This window comes from Neolamprologus multifasciatus, chromosome 15 (assembly GCF_963576455.1).
Source record: "Neolamprologus multifasciatus chromosome 15, fNeoMul1.2, whole genome shotgun sequence".
In the NCBI taxonomy this organism is placed as follows: Eukaryota; Metazoa; Chordata; class Actinopteri; order Cichliformes; family Cichlidae; genus Neolamprologus; species Neolamprologus multifasciatus.
In genome coordinates this window covers 20,127,230-20,151,514 of record NC_140453.1, presented here as the reverse complement: position 1 = coordinate 20,151,514, position 24,285 = coordinate 20,127,230, and the positions used below count along the sequence as shown (strand labels likewise).

The following is a 24,285-nucleotide window of genomic DNA, read 5'->3' as shown; positions in this document are numbered from 1 at the left end:
ATGGGTACAGCGGAGAAGAAACATCACATTCCTCCTTGGAGCATTAACAACAGGTGTCACACTAATAGTGGAAGGCATCGTTGCTGAGTTTTAGGCTTCAGTTTTCCTTGTGATTGTGTTCGGTCCCTCTCTCACACATTGTGATGAAAGTTTTGTTTCTTATCTATTTCACACTTGTTTGATTGCTTGTTGTCTGTGGCCTCGTCAGTTGCTCAATAGGTGGAATTCAAGGTTGGACACAGTTCAGTAATCAGCAGGTGAGATGGACTTCAGCACCTTTTTTTTAAAGTTTACTTTTATAAATCCACAAAAAGCTTCTTATACCCCGATTAAACACCACACACACACACACCCACACACACACACACACACACACACACACACACACACACACACAGGTCTAAACTCAACAATCTCACTGACCTCATAATTACATTAAGAAGAAGACACCCTAAAGCCTAAACTGAGCCCAGGCTTGGTTTTTCTAGTCTAATGACCATTTACAAAAGGAACTTATTGGTGTAGGAAGCATGTTGTCTAACAAAGGCATATTTTTGTAGTGCACATCAAGCTTCAAGACACTTATAGGCAGAACCTTTTTCTGTAAGAGTTACCCTGATGAGTGTTGAGGCATAAGTCGAGTGTTGTGGGGGGTGGAAATGATACAGTGGCCCTCTGCTGTGGTAGTGATGAGCAGTCTCATTCCTCTGTGAAGGCATGCAGAAAGAAGCAGCTACAGCAGCCCACAAGTGCATCCTGTGTGGCCCAGTTTTGAGTAAACTGTTAGTATCCACCTGTCCTGTTGATGCAACTTTGCAACACCTCTCTGCATCTCTCCGCTTCACCAGCTACAGGCCGGGCTAAAGCACGACACTAAGCCTTTGTCATAAGTTTCCAGTTAGGAGCCCTAATGTGCTGTGAAAGCTTTTTAATGTTTGTCCAGCTGTGTAGTGTCTGGCCTCCAAGATGTATGTGCTTCGGTTTTATTCATTGAGGTGAAATTCCAGCATTTTATTAGTCTAATAATTAGCAGATGTGTGTAACCACAGTATATAGCAGTAACTTAAATTTCTTCCACCACCAGCATTGTGGCCGACAAAACGCAAAGTCCAAAGCCCCACGATCCTTCAGACAAACACCTAGTCAGCCAACCATATGTCTGCAACTCAAAGCATTTAGACATGTAGACACCTCAAATGGAGCATGAGGAAGAAAGTTTGGTTTAAATGATTGGACGCGGGACGGTTGTTGGTGGTGTTGGGTTGATCTGAGTATTTCAGAAACTGCTGAACTGCTGCAACTTTCCCACACAACTATGTCTACAGTTTAGAGAAGTATGGTCTGAAAAAGGGGAAACAGAGTGGATGATAATGTTTTGTTGACATTAGAGAATGGCCAGACTGCTTCAAGATGAAGGCAACAAATAACCACTTGTTACACTCAAGGTACAGCGAGGAACATGTACGAATGCACAAAACCTTGAAGCAGATGGGCTACAATTTACACAGTTCACAGGCTCACGAAAATTGGACAGAAGCCTAAAAAAATGTTGCCTGTTCTAGTGAGATTCAATTTCTGCTGCAACTGATTGTAGGGCCATAATTTGATGTAAAAAGTTTGAAAGAGGGGATCCATCTACTTAAGTATCCCAATGAACGCATTAATACCATGCTCTTATTATGAAAAGACAAGTTTAGAGCTCTAAATCTGAAAGTATTTTTGTGTTCGCCAGCCCCCAGACACATTTTTAGCTCAGGTTTTAAATTCATATCACCAAATCCAATAAATTCCATAACAGGTCTGTTGATTAAAATAACACAGTACAAATCAAAGAAACCACATATTAAAAGATTTTTTTATTCACAATAGAAGTGTAACAAATATTAGTTTTATTAAAAAGTCTGCTGCTCATTAATATCATTTTAATCCATAAGCTCAGGAGATTTTTATATAAAATGCCGAGCAGCCAGTTTGCCGGAATGGAATATTTACATTTTTACTCAATAATTATAATATAACACAATAAAACAGATTTCCCCACAAAATTAAAATATTGCATATAAATGCAAAGTAAACTATGTGCAATGGAAAGATTATCAGCAATATTTTGTACAGATACATTTCTGAGGTTCACACGTTTAAACCCTTTTAAAGGAGATTTATGACCATTTTTCAGGAATTCAGATTGAGTTCCAGTCATTTCTAGTGGTCGGTGTACCACCATGAAAAACAAATGTCTGTGTGGTCTGTATGAGACGTTTAAGGAAAGGTGGTGTATATTCAAAGAGGGACTGACTGACTTTGGTTTGAACTCCTGAAACTGGTGTAATTCTCCTTTAATATTCACTAATAGAAAGGCATTGGAAAGCAACCAGACCGTCAACCACAATAATCATAAAATCACCAAAGACATTTCAGCTTAATCATGAAAACAACAGATAAAAAAAAAAAAAATCAAGTCTGCATGTGAGAATGAACAAAAGCCTGATGTCACACAACGTGAAGCTAAAGCAAAGATCAGAAACCAAATACATTCTCCAGATCTCCTTTTGCAGGTAGTGAAACGACCAGTTCAGTGTCAAATAAGAGAGAGAGAAAAAATGTTAAAATGATAGAAATCCAGGTGGACACGAGCACAAGAGAAACTAAATTCTTTTGAAGAAAAAGCTGGGACTGAGCCCTTTAAGTCTAAACAGGTCAAATGTTTCTAAGAATACAAACCTTCAAATAAAAGTCTGCACACAGGGCTTAAAAATCGACAACAACAACAACAACAACATTTATAATCATATGTATACTGCCGTCCAACAAATGCCTGGAAAGCAAATTTCCTGTTGGGAGATTACTCCTCAAAATGCTGCAAATGACTGCTGAAAATATCACGAAATCTCCACCCATTCAAATCTCTATTAACGATCATATTTACCTGAGGCTTAAAAAAAGAAAGTACATCCCACACACCATTAAATGTTTTGATCTGTAACCGGACAGAAATCATCAGAAATTTTAAATAACTTAAATCACATCAGAGAGATATCAGTACCTTAATGCTGAGATGTAGCCTTAACTCTTTTCTCTCTTTTATCTAACTGCACACTGGACATTTTTGTGGGTTCAGGACTGTCACAGGGTATTCTTGACCTCAAGAAGATATTTACATGTTAGACTGTAACTTGACCATCTCAGGGAATGATGTGATAGAGAAAATACTCGGGCTGTTAGCTGCAGGTCTTAAATGCCAAGTACATAAAGTATCTAAAACCATCAGGATCAATGTGAACGGCCAATGCCAGGTTCAGACTACAATGACGTCAGCGAGAAGTTGAACTTGGGAACAAGAACTGGCGTTAATGGACGAAAGAATGCTTCACCACGTCTGACGCAGAAAGTGTAAAAAAATTAAAATAAAAAAATAACGCCAAGACCTTAAAAGTGAGAGCTAATCCTGCCTTCTTTCTAATGGCCATCAGGGGGCGACCTCTCTGGTTTCAAAAAGAAGTATTTTGTGTCCACAGACCTCTTCTCACCATGTTTTTAGATACCACTGCTACACGTCGTTAACTTTTATCTTCTTTCTCCCAAAGTCTGCATCACTAAAGAGCCTGGTTCTACCGGAGGTTTCTTCCTGTTAAAATGCAGTTTTTCCTTTCCACTGTCACCTAGTGCTTGCTCATAAGAGACTCTTTGATTGTTGGAGTTTTCGCTCTAATATTTTAGAGTCTTTTGATAGTATAAAGTGCCTTAAGGTGACTGTTGTTATCATTTAGTTGTGACAACTAATACAGAGAAACCCAGCACTTGGAAACAGTGGGAAGGAAAAACTCCCTTTTAACAGGAAGAAAACCCGGCTGAACCGGGCTCAGGGAAGGGCAGCCATCTGCCGTAACGGACTTGGGGTGAAACAAAACATCCTTGTGATTTCTTTGGTCACAATGTTGTAGTTCCTCATAGTTTGCATGGAAGATACTGACCTGTCTGCAAACACTTGCTAGCAAAAAAAAAAAGTCTCTCAACCCAAAAACGGAGAACATTTTCTTTCAAAATAAAAGTCGAGCTTGACAGTTGGAGCCATCATGTTTCAAAACTTCTACTACTTTGAAGGGAAATCACGGTCTATGTTTCTGGTTTGTGCTGCCCTTTTTCACCGTTTCACTAGAGCGCAAGGAAAGTAGTCCTAAGAGTGTTTGCAGACACGCCAGTGTCTTCCATAAAAACTACAGGCAACCATGGAGATCAGCTTTTCACCTCATCACTGTCTACAATCTCCACCAACCACTCAGGGAATACAAGCTTCTCGGTTTCTAGGTGGTAGCTGACAAATTTCTAGGCCTCCGTGCCTGTGGGTGAAGCCTGGTCCACAGCAGTCGGCAGAGATCAAAGTAATTGATTACAAATTAACCCAGCCAGCTGATAACTGTCACTGTTCAGTATCTTAACATTTACTACCAGCAAAGTACAAATTTCCTGTAGTTTGCATTTTTTTTTTTCATACAGTAACATAAAAGGAATAAAAATAAAAACAAGAAATCAGAAGAAAATAATCACACGTTCCCTCCATTAGAGGCTTTCTGTTTCAATTAAGTGACGTCTCTATTGTCAAACTTGTCGGATGAAGATTCGCGAGCCGTCCCACTGAACCCAAAACATGGACGAAGCAGAATTTTGTTACTTTGATCAGCAGCCATCAGACAGCGATGTTTACATATTTTAACTGTGCTGTTAACAGCTCTCACTGGTTTCTGTGTTTTCATATAAAGCTGCACAGTGTGCTAACACTCTACTGTACAATGAACACTTTATGTCTTTAACTCTTATGTTTTTGTGTCCCTACAGTGTAGAAATAAACCTCATGTGATAGATTTGGTCATTTCCCACATAAACAGCTACATTAAGCAGCTCTCCATCTGTTTTGCTCTCAAACCTTTTCCTGTCTGCATGCCTGGCTTCCACTTTCTGTGGCGTCACAAGATACCAGAAAGCCCCCCAAAAAACACAAACCCCAAAAACAAAGCGAACCCCCAAATAACCCAAAAAACAAACATAACAAAGCACACTGAAGCGAACAAAGACAAAAATACAAACAAAATATTCTTTGCTTCACATTGGATGGTACATTCATGCGGCTCCCTATAGGTTTTCCCATCGACTCCCAGGTGGTTCCTTCGCCCCTTTTTTCTGTTGTTCTGTAAAGGTGCCAGCTCTTTAAAACCCAACAGACCAGCCACACAGCTGTGAAGCTTTCTCTCTGCCAGTCTTTGTCTCTAATCCAATTAAAAACCCACCAGCGCCACTAGGGGTCGGCTCCCAATGTTTCCTACGTTCTCTAGCACAGAATAAATTAACACAATCAGCAGAATTACAATAATACACCATCACGTGGGTAATAAATGCCACTCTAACTAAACCAAACAGTAAGCTCTGCCGTCTGTACAGTAACAGAAAGAACATGAAGAGATTGGTCACAGCTCCAGAGAATAAGGAAACAATATGTCAGTGTTGGTAAAAACCGGGGCTTGAGCATTGTGGGCTTTACTTTTCCCAAACAAAATAAAAAAATCTGGGAGTTTAGCATCGTGCAAACACAGGACTGTGGTATGGTTTGTCAAAGCTTCATCTTTTGTGAATAGTGGCGATTTTGAGGTGGCAGGAAGTAAAAAATTCTGAATGCTTGGGGACTGAATCAGGAAAAATGGGCTCTTCTAAAGGGAGAGAAGTAGTGCTGTAGTGCTATTCATCCATCTAGATTATTTTGTTGTTAGCCGACTGTTTTTGTAGATATTGGCTGTAGAGATTTCTGCCCTTTCTTGAATATTGAGTTATTTATGTCTTGATGCATGCTCAATCATCCAAGTAAGTAAATCCCCAAAAGTTGATTCTGTTCATCTGGACGTAGCGTTTTCAGTGGGGGAAACGTTTCATCACTCATCCAAGTGACTTCCTCAGTCTCAGCTAACTGTGGTTTCCCCAATCTTATGTACTGTTTATAACATTGGAGAAACCTGCAGTCAGTTGAGACTGAAGATGGATGAGTGACGAAAGTTTCCCCCACTGAAAACGCTACGTCCAAATAAACAGAATCAACTTTTGGGGATAAACCTTTACGAATCCACAAAACTCTACAAACATTCTTCTGAGCGGTTTCTTGTATTTCCTTTCCATCAATCTGTGCCCATTAAACGTGCTGGAAGAAGTGCACATAAACCCATGATGTTTTCCTCTTGACTGTATGTTCTACAAAACTGGAGGACTCGCACCAAAAAAAATCTAGATGGATAAAACAACACTGCAGGTAAGCTGGAAGATGCAGAACTGATGACGAAACAAGAAAAAAAAAAAACAGGAAGCACTGATTCTGAAACCCTTACAGACTGATTTACCTGCTCTGAGACACCTGGGGCAAATGTTCCTTTAACCTGCTGAGAAAATAACCTTCACCAGCGTCGCTCAGCCAGAACAAATAAATCAGCTCAGCAGTGATCCTGTTGTTGACTGAATTTTCTCAAAGACTCACCATCTGTCAGTTTTAAAGCTCATTTGGAGGATAAGCAGAACTGTGCAGTTGTATGAGCTACGCCCTCGCTCCATCGAATATTCAATCTAAAGGCTCAAAGTACAACAGTGCATGTTTTCCCTTTCTTTGTTTGTTGAGCTGAAAATACTTTTACAGACAGCTGTTGACTTATCAGTCTGCGGTTATTCAGACTGTAATATGAAGCTCTTACACTAGATGTCAGTATAGCCAAACAAATATGTGTTGACTGAGCCCCTGCACAGGTCTCAAATGATTAGACAGCGATTCCCAACAGAGACGCAGACTCTGGAGATGGAAAAAAGTAAAGCGCCATAGGACTTATTTTCGATTTTCAATTCTTAACTCAGGACTTTGGTGTTTCTGATCTCCCTCTTAGCACAACAAAGCCCAAGTTCCTACCAACTCTTGAGCCATTTATCAAGCCCAACTTAGTCCAAACGTCAAATTAAAAAGCAGTTATCATCCTTTAATCCGTGTCTAGTTTTATTATAATCCTCATCAGAGCAATGGGAGCTCTTAGTTAAAGCTGCAATACTGCTTTGAAACTGCTTTTTGTGTTTGCGTGAGCTGCTTTCTCCCTCCTTCTCTACAGCGAAGGCACTAGATCGAAGACTAATCTGGATTAAATCTGGTTCCTGTGTGGCATCGGGAGAAGTCTTCACCGTGAAATTAAACTAGAATGACCAGGCGAGCGCGACTCTGAAGATACAAAAGCAGCAAACACGGTCACAAACTCTACATGTGAGTGGAGGATGAAAAAAAACTAAACAAAAAAACCCGTTAACGACAGCACGGTGAAGCTGCGTTGCAGTAGTATGGCTTCTTGTGTGTGTGAAGGTGGAGATAGAAGAGTCGAGCGACGGCGTCTCCTCACAGAGGAGGGAAGATCCTACAGGCTGCCCTACGCAGACCTGGAGGACGGAAACAAGAAGAAGCAACACCGCGGTGAAGAAGAGGACGAGGGCTCGACTGATGCACAAGGATTACAGAGGACTGTAATAAATCAGTTTCCTCTTGTAGAGAGCCTGGAAGCTAAATTTTTAATGCATACACATGGCCAATTGTGAGGATATTAGCATTTTCAGAAGATTTCTGTTGAATGTCAGGACCTAATCAGTACCTAATTCTTTCTACAGCTTTCATCCGCACTCCAACTAATCTCCATGCTCCATTACAGCTGTGCAGACATCATCTTTGGAGTAAGACTGTGAAAAGTGGTTGAACGCTCCATCAGACTGAGGCAAATGTTCCTTTTTTTCCTTTTGGTTCATGCTCTTTTCAGTGTTTAAAAGCCTGTAATCATAGGCTGTGAATTTTGTTCCTTTCCAAAAAGGAAGAAAGAAAAAATGTGTATTTTATTTTTCAGTAAATGGAGAAAAACTGTCGAATGAATTCTGATTCCGTTTTTAAAACCCCTGTGCTGGTCGAACCCCCAGAGCACATATGAGAAGGAGAAAGAAATCTAAAAGCGGGTCAAAGATGCAGATGAAAAGCAGAAGAAGAATACGGAGGAGGAGGAGGATGGCTTTGTGTAAACATCGTGGGAAGAAAGTGGAGTTACTGGCAGGTAATGAGCTGGTGCGGCTGGTCGTCATTTGTCACATCCAACTCAAGAGAAAGGAAGGAGGAAGCAGAGTCGGTTAGGTTTATAAAAAGAGGCTCGGGTTGTGCTGCGTCTTTCCTTTTTTTCTATTTTCTTTTAAGAAAACCAGCAGTTCTCTGACGACACTATGAAACACTCAAGTCGGTGCAGGAAAGACCGGTTCCTAGTTCCTATTCAGATGTTGTTGTGGTAGAGCAGCAGGTAAAAGACGACAAATGGTGAAAGGGAATTGAGCGTCCGTTCACGCGGCCAGCCAGCCTTGTGATCCTCAGTGGGGAGCTTTTCCTTGGTGTGGTGCCCAAACATTCGGGCTCCATGGTAGTTCATATCAGTGGTGAATGACTGTCAGCGTCCTCCTCCTCATCAAAAATGGCTACTAGCAACAATTAAACTGATGAATAAAGTGATAGCTGGTCACACTGTCCCTCCAAATGAACAGAAAAGCAAAGGAAGTCAAACCGAGTTGTGAAATAAACAGCCTTTTTTTTTCTTTAGATCTTGATTCAAATTATTATGTCTACATTTTAATGAGCTATCATGTTATTCAGCAGTACATATGTTGCTTTGGGTCAGCCTTTGGACTCAACCAGAGAAGAAGAAAAAAAAATCAAGTGAAGGAAAACAAAACAAAAAAACCCCCCCTGGAGGCTCCAGCGAGAACCCGGCTCCAGCACAAGTGGGTTCAGTTTTGAGCCCATCAACAATATCAGGTGAAGTCTGATCTGTAACCACTCAGGGCTCCAAGCGGCCTCAACAGTTTCAGACAGCTGGAGGCCTCAGTATACAGGATCGAGGTTCTCACACGTTTCTGGGCGTCGGTGCAGGCAGGTCCGTTACTCCACTTCGTTGGGTCTGTCCGTTTTTATCCTTCCTTATGACGGGCAGGGGGTGAGCCTCGGTATTGAAGACCAGTGTTCGAATGGTAGGTGGTCCATCCTCAGAGAAGAGGAGGCTAGAGATACTGTGAGAGAGAAGAAGGGGTCAGATCAAGTTGCCAAACTACGAAATGTTGCAGCAAACTTAGCATAAATGATCCAAAATAAAGTAATGTTTGTGACTGTGCTGTGGTTCCACCCAAATTCATTATTCATAAACTGTTTAAATGCGCTTCAATTCCCTCCTTCATTTCTTTATGAGAGTTGTGGAAATCAAAATAAAATAAAATAAAAACAGTTTACTCCTGAGCATTTCAGCTTTTGCAATATTTATTCGACGGTTTCGCCAAAGCCGTGATGAGACCGATGTGGAACTGAAAGCGAAGAACGGGTGCGACTATTTCAGACTGGTTTATGAAACTTGAAGTCATGCAATTTTTGTGCTTCGCTGTCATCAAACCGCCCTGTTATGAAACGGCCCTGAAATATTATTATTATTATCCATCAAAGGAGTGATAAGCAAAGTGAAAGAGTTTCAGGACAGCTGGCGGTCCTGTGGCATCTTATCAGATTTCATCATGTTGAGTGAAAAACAAACAATTTGTTTTCAACGGGTTGAAAATGAAAATTTAAACAATGGAGCTGAAGAAAAGGGACCAGCTTAAAAAGAAAGCGTGAGCTAAGGATGAAATAATGACTCAGTCGAGAAGCTGGTCGTCCACGAAGCCTTCAAACTCCAGGACGAGTCCCCATCCAGCCAAACAAGCAGACAGCAGCGAGGTGATTGAAGGCAGACAGGAGTGTGAAGTACGACGGCGTCCTTGGCAGCATCGGGAAGATGAATGCTGGAAGATGCCAGAGTCCCCGAGTCACATTAGGAGGATTAGACTTGTGGGTTCGCAGCTAAATGGGATTGATATTTTCTGTGTCTGCCGAGGTCTGTTTCAGTTGCCTGACCGATGGGGTAATTATTATGTTAGTGTCCAGGCTCGTGGTCAGTTACGCAGTTATTCTGCCTTCCAGTTGTCTGTGGGGGGCCTTTAATGTGAGAAAATGCTAATAACACATTAGCATTCGGAGACACTTTTTTCTTTTTTGTTCCACTTGCCTAGACAAATAGCGAGCTCTCCCTTTTATGTCGATGAAGAGGAAAAATAAATCTCTACAAACTGATCTGAGAATGAAGTCGGATACTTTGGCTGTGTTGGTTTCTGTGTCCGTGAGTGTTTTAATCAGGAGTAGAGGTGACGCTTGTTAAAATATACTGCCTATAAAATAAAAGCTGGATTGGATGGCACTTCGCCCCCATAAGGCTCTGTTAGGATAACCTTGAGTTCCTGTCAACAGCTGTCTGGTATGTGGGGAGGAAAAAAAATGATAGAAGACGGAGAGGTGGAGGAGGAGGGGGAGATGGAGGAGTGGCTGATATAATTTCTAAGGGAGCAAGGAAACGGAGAGGATGGTAAATCTGCATGAGGCTCGGGAGAAAGAGGCGAATAGAAAACTTTTGGTCTTTTAATCAGTCCATCCATGAAGTCCACTGCTTCATGCATGCACACAGGTTTTTGATTTATGTTATTATATTTGTCTCACATGATCAAATACTAAACAGCTGTGGAAACCTGTAATGTATATTTTAAACTCTTTCTTGTCAATTAAGGATGTAATAAATTTATTTATTTAGGACAGTGCATGTTAATGAACATAAATGTAAAAAAAAAATTACATGAATGTAAACATGCCAGATTATAGCCAAAGGCTAATTTCCATCTGTTGTCCTTAAACATAAAAAAATAGACAATAATTCATAAAAAATCATCATTCATTCATAATAAAAACTCCATCACCAAACTTACACATACACACCATTCTGTTCCCAAATAAAACATTAAAACTATACAACTCATACATGAACACACACTTGATTTGTCCATAACCAGTTTTTAACCTTTGCTTTAAACAAATTGAATGTCGAGCATTCTCTAATGGGTTGAGGAAGACTGTTCCACAGATGGCCACCCTTAACAGAGAGGACGTTCTGCCCAAATGCTGTCCGTCTGTGGGGTATAAACAAGTCTCCTCGGATTGTAGCTCGAGTGGTCCTGTCTGAGCTTTCTTTATGCCTAATAAACTGCTTTAGTGGTGGTGGAGCAAGGGAGTGTAAGACTTTTATATATTAAACACACCTCTTTTAAGTTTCACTAAGTATTGAAGTTCAGTAATTTATGTTTTTTTTAACACATGACAGTGGTGGTGGGAAGTCGGTTTTTTGTCAAGTAGTTTTTAAACTTCTTTTATAAATGTTTTCAATAGTTTTAAGTGTTGTTGGACAAGCAAGTGACCAGGACGTCAAACAATAGTCCATATGAGAGATGATCATTGAGTAAAAATAAGTTTTTGCAACATTCATATTTAAATTATTACGTATATGATTAAAATTTCGATTATTAAATTTAAGTACCTGGGACACTTTATTTATGTGACTCTTGAAGGATAATGTTGGGTCTAGAATGACCCCCAAGATATTTAAATTCTGGAGCTAATTCAAGCTCTACTCCATCCAGGAATATGTTTGACTGCTTCAAGTTTTAAGGGGCGTTTTTGAAAAATACATACAGACAGTTTTCGAGGTGTTCAACATTAGGCATGAGTCCTCCAGCCAGCTATGCATTAATGCTAAAGCAGCTGTAAGATCTTTTGCCACCTGCTGGACACTATTTGCTTGCGTATATATAACTGCATCATCCGCATACATTTGAGCAAATATATTTGGACAGACTTCAGGTAAGTTATTGATAAAAAGAGAGAACAATAAGGGCCCAAGAACAGATCCTTGAGGAACCCCTGTATCACAGTCTAAATATGGAGATTTAACCCCATCCAACACCACACACTGTTTCCTGTGTGAGAGATATGAGATATAATTTGAACAATAATCAGCAGATGAACACAGAAATGAAGACATTCATGCTAACTGTGAGAAACGCTGATATCAGATGTGGGAAATCAGTGTATTGATTTGGTATCTTGTGCCTTTAATAAATGCATTCCATTCAACAAATATTTGACTGTAAAATAAACAAAACAAAACAACAAACATAACTCTAAACAGCTTTAATGCTCTTTAGAGAACAACCAAAGGGTCCTTCTCTCCGTACTCATTGAATCTTACAGCCTTTGAAGAGTCATCATTACATTTCCACAAAACTTAAAAACAGTTCTAAGCAGCATTTAAAACACGTGACATAATAGGACAGATTCAGAATCTGTTTGTGGCAGGCGGGGGTTCATTTGCACACTCTTATATGTCGTGTGGGCATAGAAACTGTTGGCTCTTCCTCTGAAATCTGTGACTTAACCTCAAACAGTGGTCACCATGAGCTGATACTAGCAGAAAAGCTCAGACGATGAGGCTTTGGCCTCTCTCCCTCTATCGCTCATTCATTATGTTTTGTTGTAACAGTTGCTGGGAAGCTTTTGTTGCACTTAACCTAAGCTGTATTCATCATATCATCTTATTTTTTGTTTTCGTGAGCTGTTGGCGTGTAAGAGATGGGCAGTAAAGACGTGCCCTCAGACAGAGCAGTAAAAGAGGACCCAGCGTGATTGGTAATCAGTAGAAAAAACTCGCACAAAGGACCATTTTGGATGTTTAATGTAAAGACGAACAAGTGCTCTATGCAACAGTCACACTAAAAAAGTGTTTGGATACGTGTGCTGTGTGAATTGGTTGCTTTGTAGACGGGGATCAGGGCTGAGACGGTGATAAAAGTGGGAATAAGACAGAGTCAGTCTGCTATCAGTCTGTGACCAAGTTGGAAATTACATGCAGTCTGTTTGTGATCATCATATGTGTGTAAAACACAGCTGGTTGCCATAACTACTTGCAATCGGTCGCCAACAGCAAAAACATTCAATGCAAACCACCGAATTTTCCTCGTCACGAGGAGATTGTTGTCCTGTTTCTATTCTAGTGTGACCCTTGGCATAATTTGACACTCCTGTCAGATTGTCACTCGGCCTCAGCAGAGACCTGAAGCCAAAGTATTGATGTCTGATCACCAGTCGGATCAGCTCAAAAGCTCAACTGCACTAAGCTATTTTACAGCCTGTGCGCGCTTTCTCAATGCTGCTGAGTCTCTGACAGCTGATTTTAAATTCGCCTTGAACATTTTTCTTTATTTGCTTCAGGCAACTTAAAAATATTCATGTAAAAATGGATAACTGGTCAGAAAACTGTGCCCTACAACCATGTTCAATTAACAGGAGCAATGAATGCAGAATTTTCAGCCTTGATTCCCCGGCTCTTTTAAGCTTTAATTTTAGCATAGTTCTACGCTGTGAATGGTTGATTGTGTTACATGCATAAAAAAACACATTAACTAGAAGCTGCAACTTTGAGCAAAATACTATAAAAGTACCTGAAAAGAACATGTAATGAATAACTCTTGTGTAGCTGCTACTACTACTTACCTGACTCTGACACTACTGACCACATTTTTCATAATGACACTAACACTGAATGCTCTCCTTGTTCCTCCTTTGCGTAGTCAGACACACAAAGTAAACACAAACACACACAGCAGAGTGCATGACCACACGCTTCCACCCACGTTAAGCTGTAGCCGAGACTTTTCCTCGTGCTTTAAACAGACTTGTCTTCTTGAGCACAGCTGGAGAGGCGAGAGAAAGCCCTATTAGCCACCAGACATCATACTGCGTGGCTGACAACACGTTTAAAGAGCCATTTTTTGGCTGCACACTCAAACGCTCACACCCTCACGCACACATTAACACATTCAAACTCAGACGTGCACATAAGGGCAGTTAAGTAAAAATATCAGCCAAGTATTAAGAAAAAAGTGAGACGGCGTGCTGCCTGTGGTGTCTAAGGACATGTGGTGTTTTTCACAGTTTCTGCCTTTCTCTACTAGATTTCTGCTATTTCAGATCTAATGTATCCAGGCACCGTTTTTCAGTCGTGAAAAGGAAGTTTATTTATAATGCTGCAAAATATTATTTTATGCAGAACAAGTTCTGCACATTTGTATCCAATTCTTTTCATGTTATTATACGTCCCAGAGGAGAAATCATCCTAGTTTAGCTTTGGACTGTTTCGGGAATGCAAAACAGATGTTGAAATGAAAAAAGACGAATATATTCTGGTTTACCAGTAACTCTAAAAGCCTCTTTGTCATCTACAGGATAGAAAGTCCCAGCTGCGTTTGAGTTGTTTTTACTCCAGAAGAACAAAAAGAGGAGGGCACAAATATGACATTCACACCGGGAATGTCAACTCTAACCAAGACAAGACACGGAATTGAGCCACATAACAGTAAACCATCCACATTAAGCCTTTGGCGTTGACTGCAGCCCACTTTCTGTACTTCTGACAAAGAAAACTAACCAAAAGGAAGCTTTTTTGAGTCCTGAAATTACAAGCTACTAAATATTTAGGGCTAAATGAGAGATGACAGATGTTTTACAGCTTTTCTCTAGACACAATATTTCTTGTTTGTTTTGGCTTTTTAAAAAATGTAAATTCATCCCACGTAACCAGCTCTACTGTTTAACTCCAAATTCATCAATTTAGCTCCGCTTTGACAAATATTTCAGGCAGAATGAAAACTATGAATCCACCAACTATGCATGTGCATGAGGGAGTGGACTTCAATTGGACTTTAAAAAGAATAACAGAAATGAGACCTTGAGGCCGTTTATATCTCCAGCTGTCTGTCCACAACAGCGTATAAATGAAGCTTAAGCTTGTAGATGCTACTGGTGTTACAGCAGTACAGCAAGATCTTTGCCACTGGTAAGTCACTTTGGTTCTCCTTCATGTCATCTTTTATGCCAAAAAATGCAATTATTTTGATTAAACATAACCAGTCTATAAGAAATCATCTGGTTTAATTGTTATAGGAATGACAGTGCATTTTACTGAGTTGCACATTCTGGGGCAATAGAAGAAGAAAGCTCTTTTTTATAGCCTACTGCTGAAAGAATTAAGGTTTGTGCTGTGTTGCATTTTATTTTTAACCCTGTACTGCAGTCTTCCTTTGTACATATTTCTTAGTACTTCTTTGTAGTTATTTATTAATAAATAAGTAAAATCCTTACAGCTGATATCCCTCTACTTCATATTCATTAAATACAGAAGGCTAAATCTTTGGTTTATACTATAACTAGGTTAACTGTGATTCACGGCTTTTCTCTCTGAATTTCACTGTGAATTGGATTCTGGCCTATTCTGACAGCACATTTATAACAATGCATGATCTACAGTATGCACAGGAGGTTAATATAGTCACATTTTGACTAAAATCTGTCAAAACATAAACAGTGAAACAAACATTAGGATAATTTGATACTAAATGTGTTTTAAGGACCTGTAGATACTCTGGTTACAACGTTGGGCTGTCCAGGTATAACAGCAACAGCTATGTAATCTCACTGTTCACAGTTTGAGTCCAACTTTTTTTTTAACACTTCAAGTTGTCCCTCTTTCCCTCTGTCCCACATTCTTCCTCCTAAGAAATCCACATTAAACTATCTGCTAAAAGCAAAAAGACCTAAAGATTCTGCTTTTGAAGGTTTAAACACTTTCCCCTCTATTTCTGCCTCATTTTTGAACCTAATATTTATCCGTCTGGCAGTAGCTTGTAATTTTGGGCCTAAAATGTACTTTGCTTATTTTGTACAGCTACAAAAGTCCCTTCAATTTCAGTAAGTGTGTGACACTCTTCCCTGGAGCTTAGTGTGAATGAATGACAACCTGTGTGTGTCTGTGTGGGGCTTGACATCTCTGTCAGTTCGGGGCTGCAGGGTCCCAGTCGCACCATAAAATGCAATGACAGCACAATCATAAGAGGACAGAAGTGAAGGGTGTTCAGTTTGTGTCTTACTTGAGCGTCTCGGCCAAGTAGAAGCTCTGCTGCACGTCGTCGTAGTTTGGAGATGAAGCGTAGACATCTCTGACGCCGCTGTAGCCTCCTTCGACTCTACAGTGCTGCTCCAAGGCCTGAATGAGAGACAGTGATGGAGACGGACAGCACGAAGGGAGAGGGAGACAAAGAAGGCCATCGGTGACTGGCGACATAAATCACTGAACCTTAGGGAGGATTATTTACTAAATCATGAGTGACCTTGTGTGAGTTTTTTTTGTTTTTACAGGCAATTTATGGATTTTTAAATAGAAAAACTTTCCTTTTCCTTTCATAATTTTGTCTCCAGTTTTTCTCAAATTAACGCAATCTTCGTTTTCATAGAAAGATATATTACCTGTACAGCCTCCCAGCCCCACTCTCTGTATTTGGGGTCATGGGTAAACCTCCACATGTACATGTAGGTCTCAATGACCTCAGGACGGAGGATGAAATACTTCTCGTTCTGGCGGGTGGCGATGGCTTCAACGCCGCCATCGAAACGGAATGCCTCTGGTCCGAGTTTCAAAGCTGCAAAAGACAAGAACAAGACAAGAAAATGTTCAGAGATAAAGAACAGAACCGTGTTTTTCAGCATATTTATATATTTTGCATGTTTGCACATGTATGGAAAACCACACGATGTAAGGCTTACAGAATAGTGAACATGCCTGATTTTCTTCCCTTTCACTTTGTTTTTATTATTTATCCATATATTTACATAAAGTAAACTAATATGTAAGTAAGTAAATAAGTAATATATGTAGATGCTGTGCAGAGCAACACCACTAACTTAGAGGTCAGTGGTCACTGAAAAGAATAATGCTATTCAACTGCTAGCGGTGAGGTTTTTCCAGAACTGCATTCAAATGACGATGACTCAGAACACGACCTAAGGATGCATTTAAATGAGGGAGATAAATACAATTATCTGAATTAAGAGGAAAAAGGGAAAAAACTGCATCCTTGTAAAATATGGCATTGATTAAAAATGAGAATTTTAAATGAGTCTAAAAGCACTTTCCCCTCAGTAAGCACTCATTTGAGTGTCTTGGTAAAAAAAAATGAACAGTGCATGGACAGCATTCAAAAACCTGACATGAAAGATCATTTGGAGAGTAGCAACCGTTTAGATTGAGCCATATTCAGAAATCTACACATGTTATGTCAACAGATTCACTTCTACAATGAAATGCATCTACGCTTAACAAACCAAATCAGAAGTGGGGCAAAAAGATGAAGTGGAGTGTCTGTTTACTTGTCCTGGCATAAGACTCGTGACAGGTGCGAGCGATCTCTGCTGCCTGCTCCATCTGGTGGCCCGTCTTGTCACCGGGCGCCCCATCAGCACCCAGAGCGATCATGCCGCCTGCAAAACAAGTCAGGTGGCCCATCTTATGCTCCAGAAGCCCCCCCTTCCACTCCGCTATGTAGGTCAGCCCATTGGTTGACTTCCTCATCAGGTTGGTTTCTATTGCCTGAAAGAAACGCAGATTACAAACGTGTTAGCTTTGGTTAAAATATGTGACTGTTGTCACACCTTAAAGATGAGGAAGAGAACATTAACAGTCAACACAGATGTGCCTAAACTGCAGGATCACCTAAGACTCTAGAAAGTGACCATGGTAATATGCTTAAATAAGATCATGGGTTGAATTTATTCATTATTAATGGCTTATTTGACTGACAGGTGGATGCCAGTGTGGCAAATCGGAGTCTGCTTTAATTTGAATCACTGAACAACAAAAATCCACTTTGAGCTTTTAGATCAGAGGTGGGCAATTAATTTTCCCAAGAGACCACATGAGAAACTGGGACTGTTGTGGAGGCCCGCATAAATTAGCTAACTTCAGGTATGCCCAATAGCTATCTGATTTCTTTATACCGATTTATCTCTATAGACCGATAAGCTTCTAAAGGGATAAAATTCACACAGAGCATAAGAGAGTTCATCTTATTCGTGTCGCCCTCAACAACAGTCCCAGTCTCTCATGTGGCCCCTTGGGAAAATCAATTGTATTAGACTGAAACTGTTATAACAAGGCTACAATTGATACCGCCAGAGATCTGGGATGACCCCTGAGCACATGAGAAAACATATGCTTGAAGCTGTGCACAAACATTTCTTTCTAGTCATAATATGTCATTATAATTTCCTCCTTATACTCAGTCTCAGCAGATATCTGCAGATAAGAAAACATGTCAATCCCATTGGGAAATATAGAAATGCTTGTGGCTGTGATTTACCTTCATCACCAAAGACTAGATTGCTAGATATGATTGAAAAACTACAACTAAATCATCTTAAGAGTTACTGATTTGTGTTGGTTCCAGTTGTTATCTCTAATGGATAAGTAGTGCTCCAAAATGAAAAACCTTGTATTTTTCTATTTACAGACTCTTTAAGGAGCACAAATTGTACAAAAAGTAAAAGTTATTCCTTTTTCTGTTTTGTTGTGACTTTGATAGACCTCCTGCTGCTTCTCTCCTCCCGAGCCTCTCCTTGACAAATAAAACAAGAATGCCTATAATCCTCAAAGATCAAGAGGGATTATGGGTAAACTATCCCAGCGTGTTTAAGTCTGTCTTTTAGTCGCTGTGTAATATATTCGATCCCAGTGTGCCAGAGAAAGACAGACGGACAATCAGCTTTCTCCAGCTGAGACCCGTCGCTTGTCACCTCAACTTAAGTTGACAATTTGTTCTAACAGAGAAAAGCTGTCTCCGTGTGTCTGTCTGTGCGTGTGTGCCATCTATCCTTTGGGTTTACGAGTGCTGTTGTTACTGTAGATGTGTCTTTTGTTATTCAGCAGTAGTCCTGTGAGCTGTGTCATCCTTCCATCTGCTCAAACTCTGTATCAAGCTCCTGAAGATTATATTACTTGAGATAAAAATCACAAAACTCTCCACTTTAGACTAAAATTAAATCTGTGAAATAGCATATTTTAGCATAAAACTACAGAGGCAACAAGCAACACTTGCAAAGCTTCAAAGCTAGACCAAAATAAATGCAACAAAAAGGCCACTTTTCAATATCAAAAGATGGCCTCATGCTTGTTTTCCGCTATTACCCAACAACCATTTATTATGACTCAGAGGGTGCACGGAGGATGCAAAACCCCAGAGTAAATCCACACAGTTCACCATCTGTAAACAGACCCTTATGCTGTCAGTTCAGCAAGAACAACCTCAAATTAGAGGTCACTGGCTGTATATGTAATACACTCACAGCCTTCCAGAGGTTACCTCGGGATTCCCCATATATTAGAAATAAAATACAAAGCAGTTACACAATACTGCCTGCATTACTCTCTAAGTACTAACACATGATAAAGACTGGAAAATAGAATCACAACTAATACTTTCTAAAATTTATTTAGTACTACACAGACTTATTTATACTTTTGGACACTACTAGAGCAGCTTTGCGTGATTCACTATTCAAAATAATCCTTATTTACTTATACTGGGCCCTGGTGCAGGCCCTCAGTTCATTCCATGCTTTAAACAAGCAGTTTAGTTCCTCCCCCTTTAAGCCAACTGTCTTCTGATTGGCTGCCCTCACAAACAGATGTTTGTAACTGAGCGTATTGAACAGCATTACCTGTATACACCAACCTCATTATCCTAAGCTTTTGTATGAACATGCACTATTGTAACACAAAATCTTACAATTGTATAGTTAATTGTAAAAAAAAAAAAATTCAAATATCTTCATCAGCAGTTAAAACCCCAAATATTCAGAAAAAGGCAGCAAATCCCTCTAAGTTAAAGGATGAACCTGGACAGTATTTTTGACATTTTGCCTGAAAAATGATTTGAGTGATTATCAAAATCACTCGGTCCGGAAACCCACAGGCTTGTTTGCTGACTTGGCCTCTGGCCGCAATGGCAGTTTTTTTTCCACAAATAAGCGATATCTGGGCCAAACCTTCCCATTACATCTGCTGCTCATTCTTTACAAATAGAAGGTTGACGATGTGTCCCAGTTTATGTGAGACTGCACCTCGTTTTCATCCCCTCGTACCACATAATGAGACAATGTTCCACATTTTGATTGGCTCGAGTTTACAAAAGTTACCAAAGCAGGACAGACACTTTTAGAGCAACAACTGAACAACAAGGACGAAACTTTGAAAGGTAATTCTCAGAGGTTTTATTTAGAGGTTACAGATATTAATTTTGCTCTTGTTACTATTATTATAATAAAGAGACAAAAACACAGTTAATTTAACAGGTAACTCTTTTAACAGTTATTTGGATAGAAAAAAAAGGAATATGATTGTAAGGAGACTTGGAAATTTAGTTGGATAAACTATTGTATATTTGTCATTTATGTGCCAAATATATGTATTAAAAAAAAAAGATCACCTCTCAGCATTAGTGGTGTTACACACACAAACACACAGTTTGTGTCACGTTTGGTTTGCTGCGATGTGGTCACCTAAATCGCAAATACACAAAAAACGCCAAACTAGAACGCTTCTGGTGCAAAAATAAAACGTTCCTGCAGATATCTGTTTATAAAGAGATCCACTATCACTTGACTGATAGCTCATTTTACTACCTGCTGCAGTTCCAGTGAAGTCTGTGATTGAAACTCTGAATACTTTCCCCCCCCCCCCCCTCAATCACAAACAGTCAAAGTCGCCTCAGCTCATTTTGAAAAGCGTGTCATTGTGTGTGTGTGAGTGTGTGTACCTGCAGGGCATCGTAGTACATCTTCTTGCCTTCCTCATCAGTCTTGTCAGACATCAGCCAGGCCTTGAGCAGGTACTCATAGAAACTGTCACCCAGGCCACCCACAGACACGTGATCTGCAACACACAGATAAAGAAAGGAGTGAAACTCACTTAGACACACAGAAACAAACAGGCCTCCCCATCTGTCTTCTGGGTTAGATCACACTGCCATCCAAAGATCATCCTCACATGACACGGTGTATGTGGCATACCGGTGATCCAAGATAAACAACAGCACTCTGAATGTGTGTGCGTGCTATTTTTTATTGGTGAGCCTTCACAGAGCTGAGCAAGCCGAGCAGCATTTTTGCATTCGTCTTGCTGATGGTCAGCAAAGCCTCATCCATATGCATGTATCATTAACAGAGTCTAAGGTTGTTTGTGGTGTGCAGAGATTAAATGTCAGCTGTGATAATGTTAAAGTGAGGCAAAAAGGAGGACGGAGCTGAACACAGTTTGTTTCTGAGCTGATAACGGTACCTGGCCTTCCTCAAGTTCAATAACAAAAACCAGGAACAGCAGCACCAGCCAATCAGGAGAGATGACACAGGCTTCAAACAGACCATCAGCAGTCTGCCAAACGGCATTACAGCTGTGCGATTGGAATAAATTTGTGCAAACATTTTTTTAATATATTATAAACAGAGAGAGGATGGAAACTATGACTTAATCGTCACAAGTCACTGCCACAGCTGTTTGGATAAAATATAAACACTTCAAATCACAATATGTAAAAGAGAGAGCCTTTCTGGAGAGCTGTGGTGTGGAGATATTTTTTCAGACAGCGTTAAGCAGCAGAGATCCCCGAGTTATAATTTATTCAACAAATGCCTTCCCCATCACTGTTGCATAATTTCTGTCTAGATGAAAAAATCTAAGACGAGCATAAAAGCGACGATTTTTCCTTCTTTTGTTTGAACTTCCAGTTTCTATTCTAATTGAGAATGTCATCATTTGCATAAAATACTTGGATGAAATCATAGTAGCTGGCTCTGGTTAAGAGTGTCAGCTAAATGCCAACCATTATAATCGTGGATGTGCTCTCAGTGGTTTTTCAGCCCATCACATAATAAAAGCAAGTAAACCACAGGTGCAGATTCAGATTTAGGATACTACAGATACTAACACCCCTTTAATAAAATAGTAGGTGGTAAAAACACAATACCAGACAGAACTCTAATAAAGGCTGAACGAATATCAGTGAAAAAAAGAAAGGAAAAAAAAAAACAGTAATAAAAGTCGATTAAAGGATTTCTAATTTGTTTTGCTGTGAAAATCAAAAGACCTGTATCAGATTTTATGTGGAAAGGTGTTGCAAACATGGCACCATCATAATGTAAAATTGAACAATAGTTTATTTTAAATGTAAAATACTCACAAAGAATTAAAAGTGGAAAAAAGAAAAGAACAGTTTTTAAAGTAATTTCAGTCTTCTTTCCCTTCTCTGTGTGCGCCTGCTACCTATCAACTCACACTCCACAGTCTAACTGCAATAAATTACAAAGCGCATGATCCTTCTTGTATTGTGTATGCAAAACAATGTTTCAAGCAAAGTCACTTTCTAATCCTTTATTACGCTAATTTGCCTAATCTTTGCAGTTCTTGGCAGGCAGCTGAAATGAAAACGCAGCAGGCTAAAGGGCAATTTTGGTGCCGCTCCCGATGTTGTGTTTAACTCCTGGGGCTCCACCGTTGTGACTAAATTTGGTCAAAATGCAGCATGATGACTAAGAATTTTCTCGATATGCAACATATCAGGAGAAACTGTTTGGCAGTAACCTGACAATTTTTTTGATTTGTTTGAAGCCATGGATATTTAAGATAAATGCTCAAAAAAGGGCACCTGAACAAAACTTTTCTCCAGTCTCACACTGGTTTAATCTGTCTCTGCTGACTGCTTGAGCTGCTGTGACGAAGCATGTGTTTGCACACAGTCCAATACTTCATGCAATCCAATTATCCCTTTTCTTTTGGCTAAACAAACCTGGTAAAAATAATCTGGAAGGTAGTACAGTAAATTCAACTGTTGCCTTAAGATGCTTGTGGTGGGGCGTGGTCTGCAGTGGCGTGCAGGGAGGGCGGACGCACCTGCACGCCACTGCAGACCACGCCCCACCACAATGCTTTATGCTGTAAGGTTAAGATCCTGCAATATTAGCCAAAAAGTCCCCTATGATCACAAAGGTGACGTTTGGAAAAGATGACGTTTCAATAGGAAGAGACCTCCAGCAGAACCAGAGTCAGAGAGGGGCAGATGCCTGTTAAAACTGAAAAAAGCAAACAAACAAGCCAAAAAAACTCTGCAAGGTATGAGAGAGATACAGTAGTGGCATGTAAACACATCGGGAGTGAAAAGAAGTTATTGAAGTCCATCATGGGAACCTCCCAGCAGTCTGAGCCTCTAGCACCATAACTAAAGGATTGTTCAGGCTTACCTAACCCAGCCCTAACTACAACCTTTATAAAAACAAGCAAAGTTTTAAGCCTAATCTTATAAAACCAGAAGGAATGTCTCCAGAAAATAAAGAAGGAGCTGGTTGCCTGAAAGCTGAAGGCTCCCATTCTACTTTTAGAAACTCTAGGAACAAGTCAGCCTGTAGCTTGACAGCAAAGTCCTCTGCTGGGATAACATGATGCTATGAGGTCTTTAAGGCATGATGGGGCCTGATGATTCATGCTGATACATGTGAGGACTTAACAAATTCAGGATTTAACAGAGAGCAAGTGAGAAGATATGAATCTGGGAGAATAACAATCTCCCCTTGTAACTCCTGTTTGCCCTCCATGAGGTCATTTTTGTAATAAGGTGACTAAATGTTGTTTGGACATGTGTCTGTCTCTGTAGCTTCATAAACCTGGCATCCACCTTCTCATTTAAATCGCTATAATACATTTATTAAGCCACTGGTTTTTGCTCTCTAGTGGTCAACCCCACTTAAACCAGCTTTAAGAACAGGCTGAAAAACTGATTTTGATATGCAGACCCACTCTTTCCGCTTGTCAGTGTCACTTTAATTATATGTACCCAGCTGGCAGTTTCCTCCAACGTATGACAAGTGCTGTTAGAAAGGAGAGGCTTTTAGTGCTGGGTTCTTCTCCCAAACTATAAGTTACATCACCTCCACATTATACACCTTTCTTTATGTTCTTGTCCTTTCTCCTCTCTCTTTGTGATCAAGACTTCCATTATTTCCTCTTCCTCCAGCTCCACGTCTCTATCATTATTATCATTACCTGTTCAGTCGCACGGTGTGACGAGTCCGATAATGGCTTTAAAATTACACCCTGTTACCTTCGCCTTGTCAGAAGCACGAGCGTGCGGACCTGTGCGGCACCGGAGATGTTAAAGACGTGGCTTGGAGTGAGTATGAAAATACCTGACAGTGACACGGGTAAATAGTGGGTTTCAATAATTTAAAGAAAGTCAAGGTTCAAATGGAAAGTGTGATGACACAGTGAGGAGAAAGAAAGAACAGGAAGAGGATATTCCACTTTAGGCTCATCTGCAGAAACACTTCCTCTGCTGCTAGTGTAAAGGATTTTCTCTTTAGAGTGGGCCTCTCCATTTCGGCATGACCTTAGAAGTGTCCAAGTCATTCAAAGGCCTTGG

The 24,285-nt window shown here is 40.1% G+C and overlaps 1 protein-coding gene across 1 annotated transcript in view; it reads right to left on the bottom strand.

The window, feature by feature from the left end:
* Positions 1-1,841: 1,841 nt before the first annotated feature.
* The window catches only part of man1a1 (mannosidase, alpha, class 1A, member 1), a 177,805-nt gene continuing 155,361 nt past the window's right edge, over positions 1,842-24,285 (bottom strand). The window contains 7 exon segments of the mRNA XM_085133304.1: positions 1,842-8,998; positions 9,000-9,043; positions 9,046-9,096; positions 15,914-16,031; positions 16,292-16,464; positions 17,192-17,411; positions 20,635-20,750. Coding sequence (XP_084989430.1) covers positions 8,969-8,998; positions 9,000-9,043; positions 9,046-9,096; positions 15,914-16,031; positions 16,292-16,464; positions 17,192-17,411; positions 20,635-20,750 — 752 coding nt within the window. The 3' untranslated portion in view covers positions 1,842-8,968.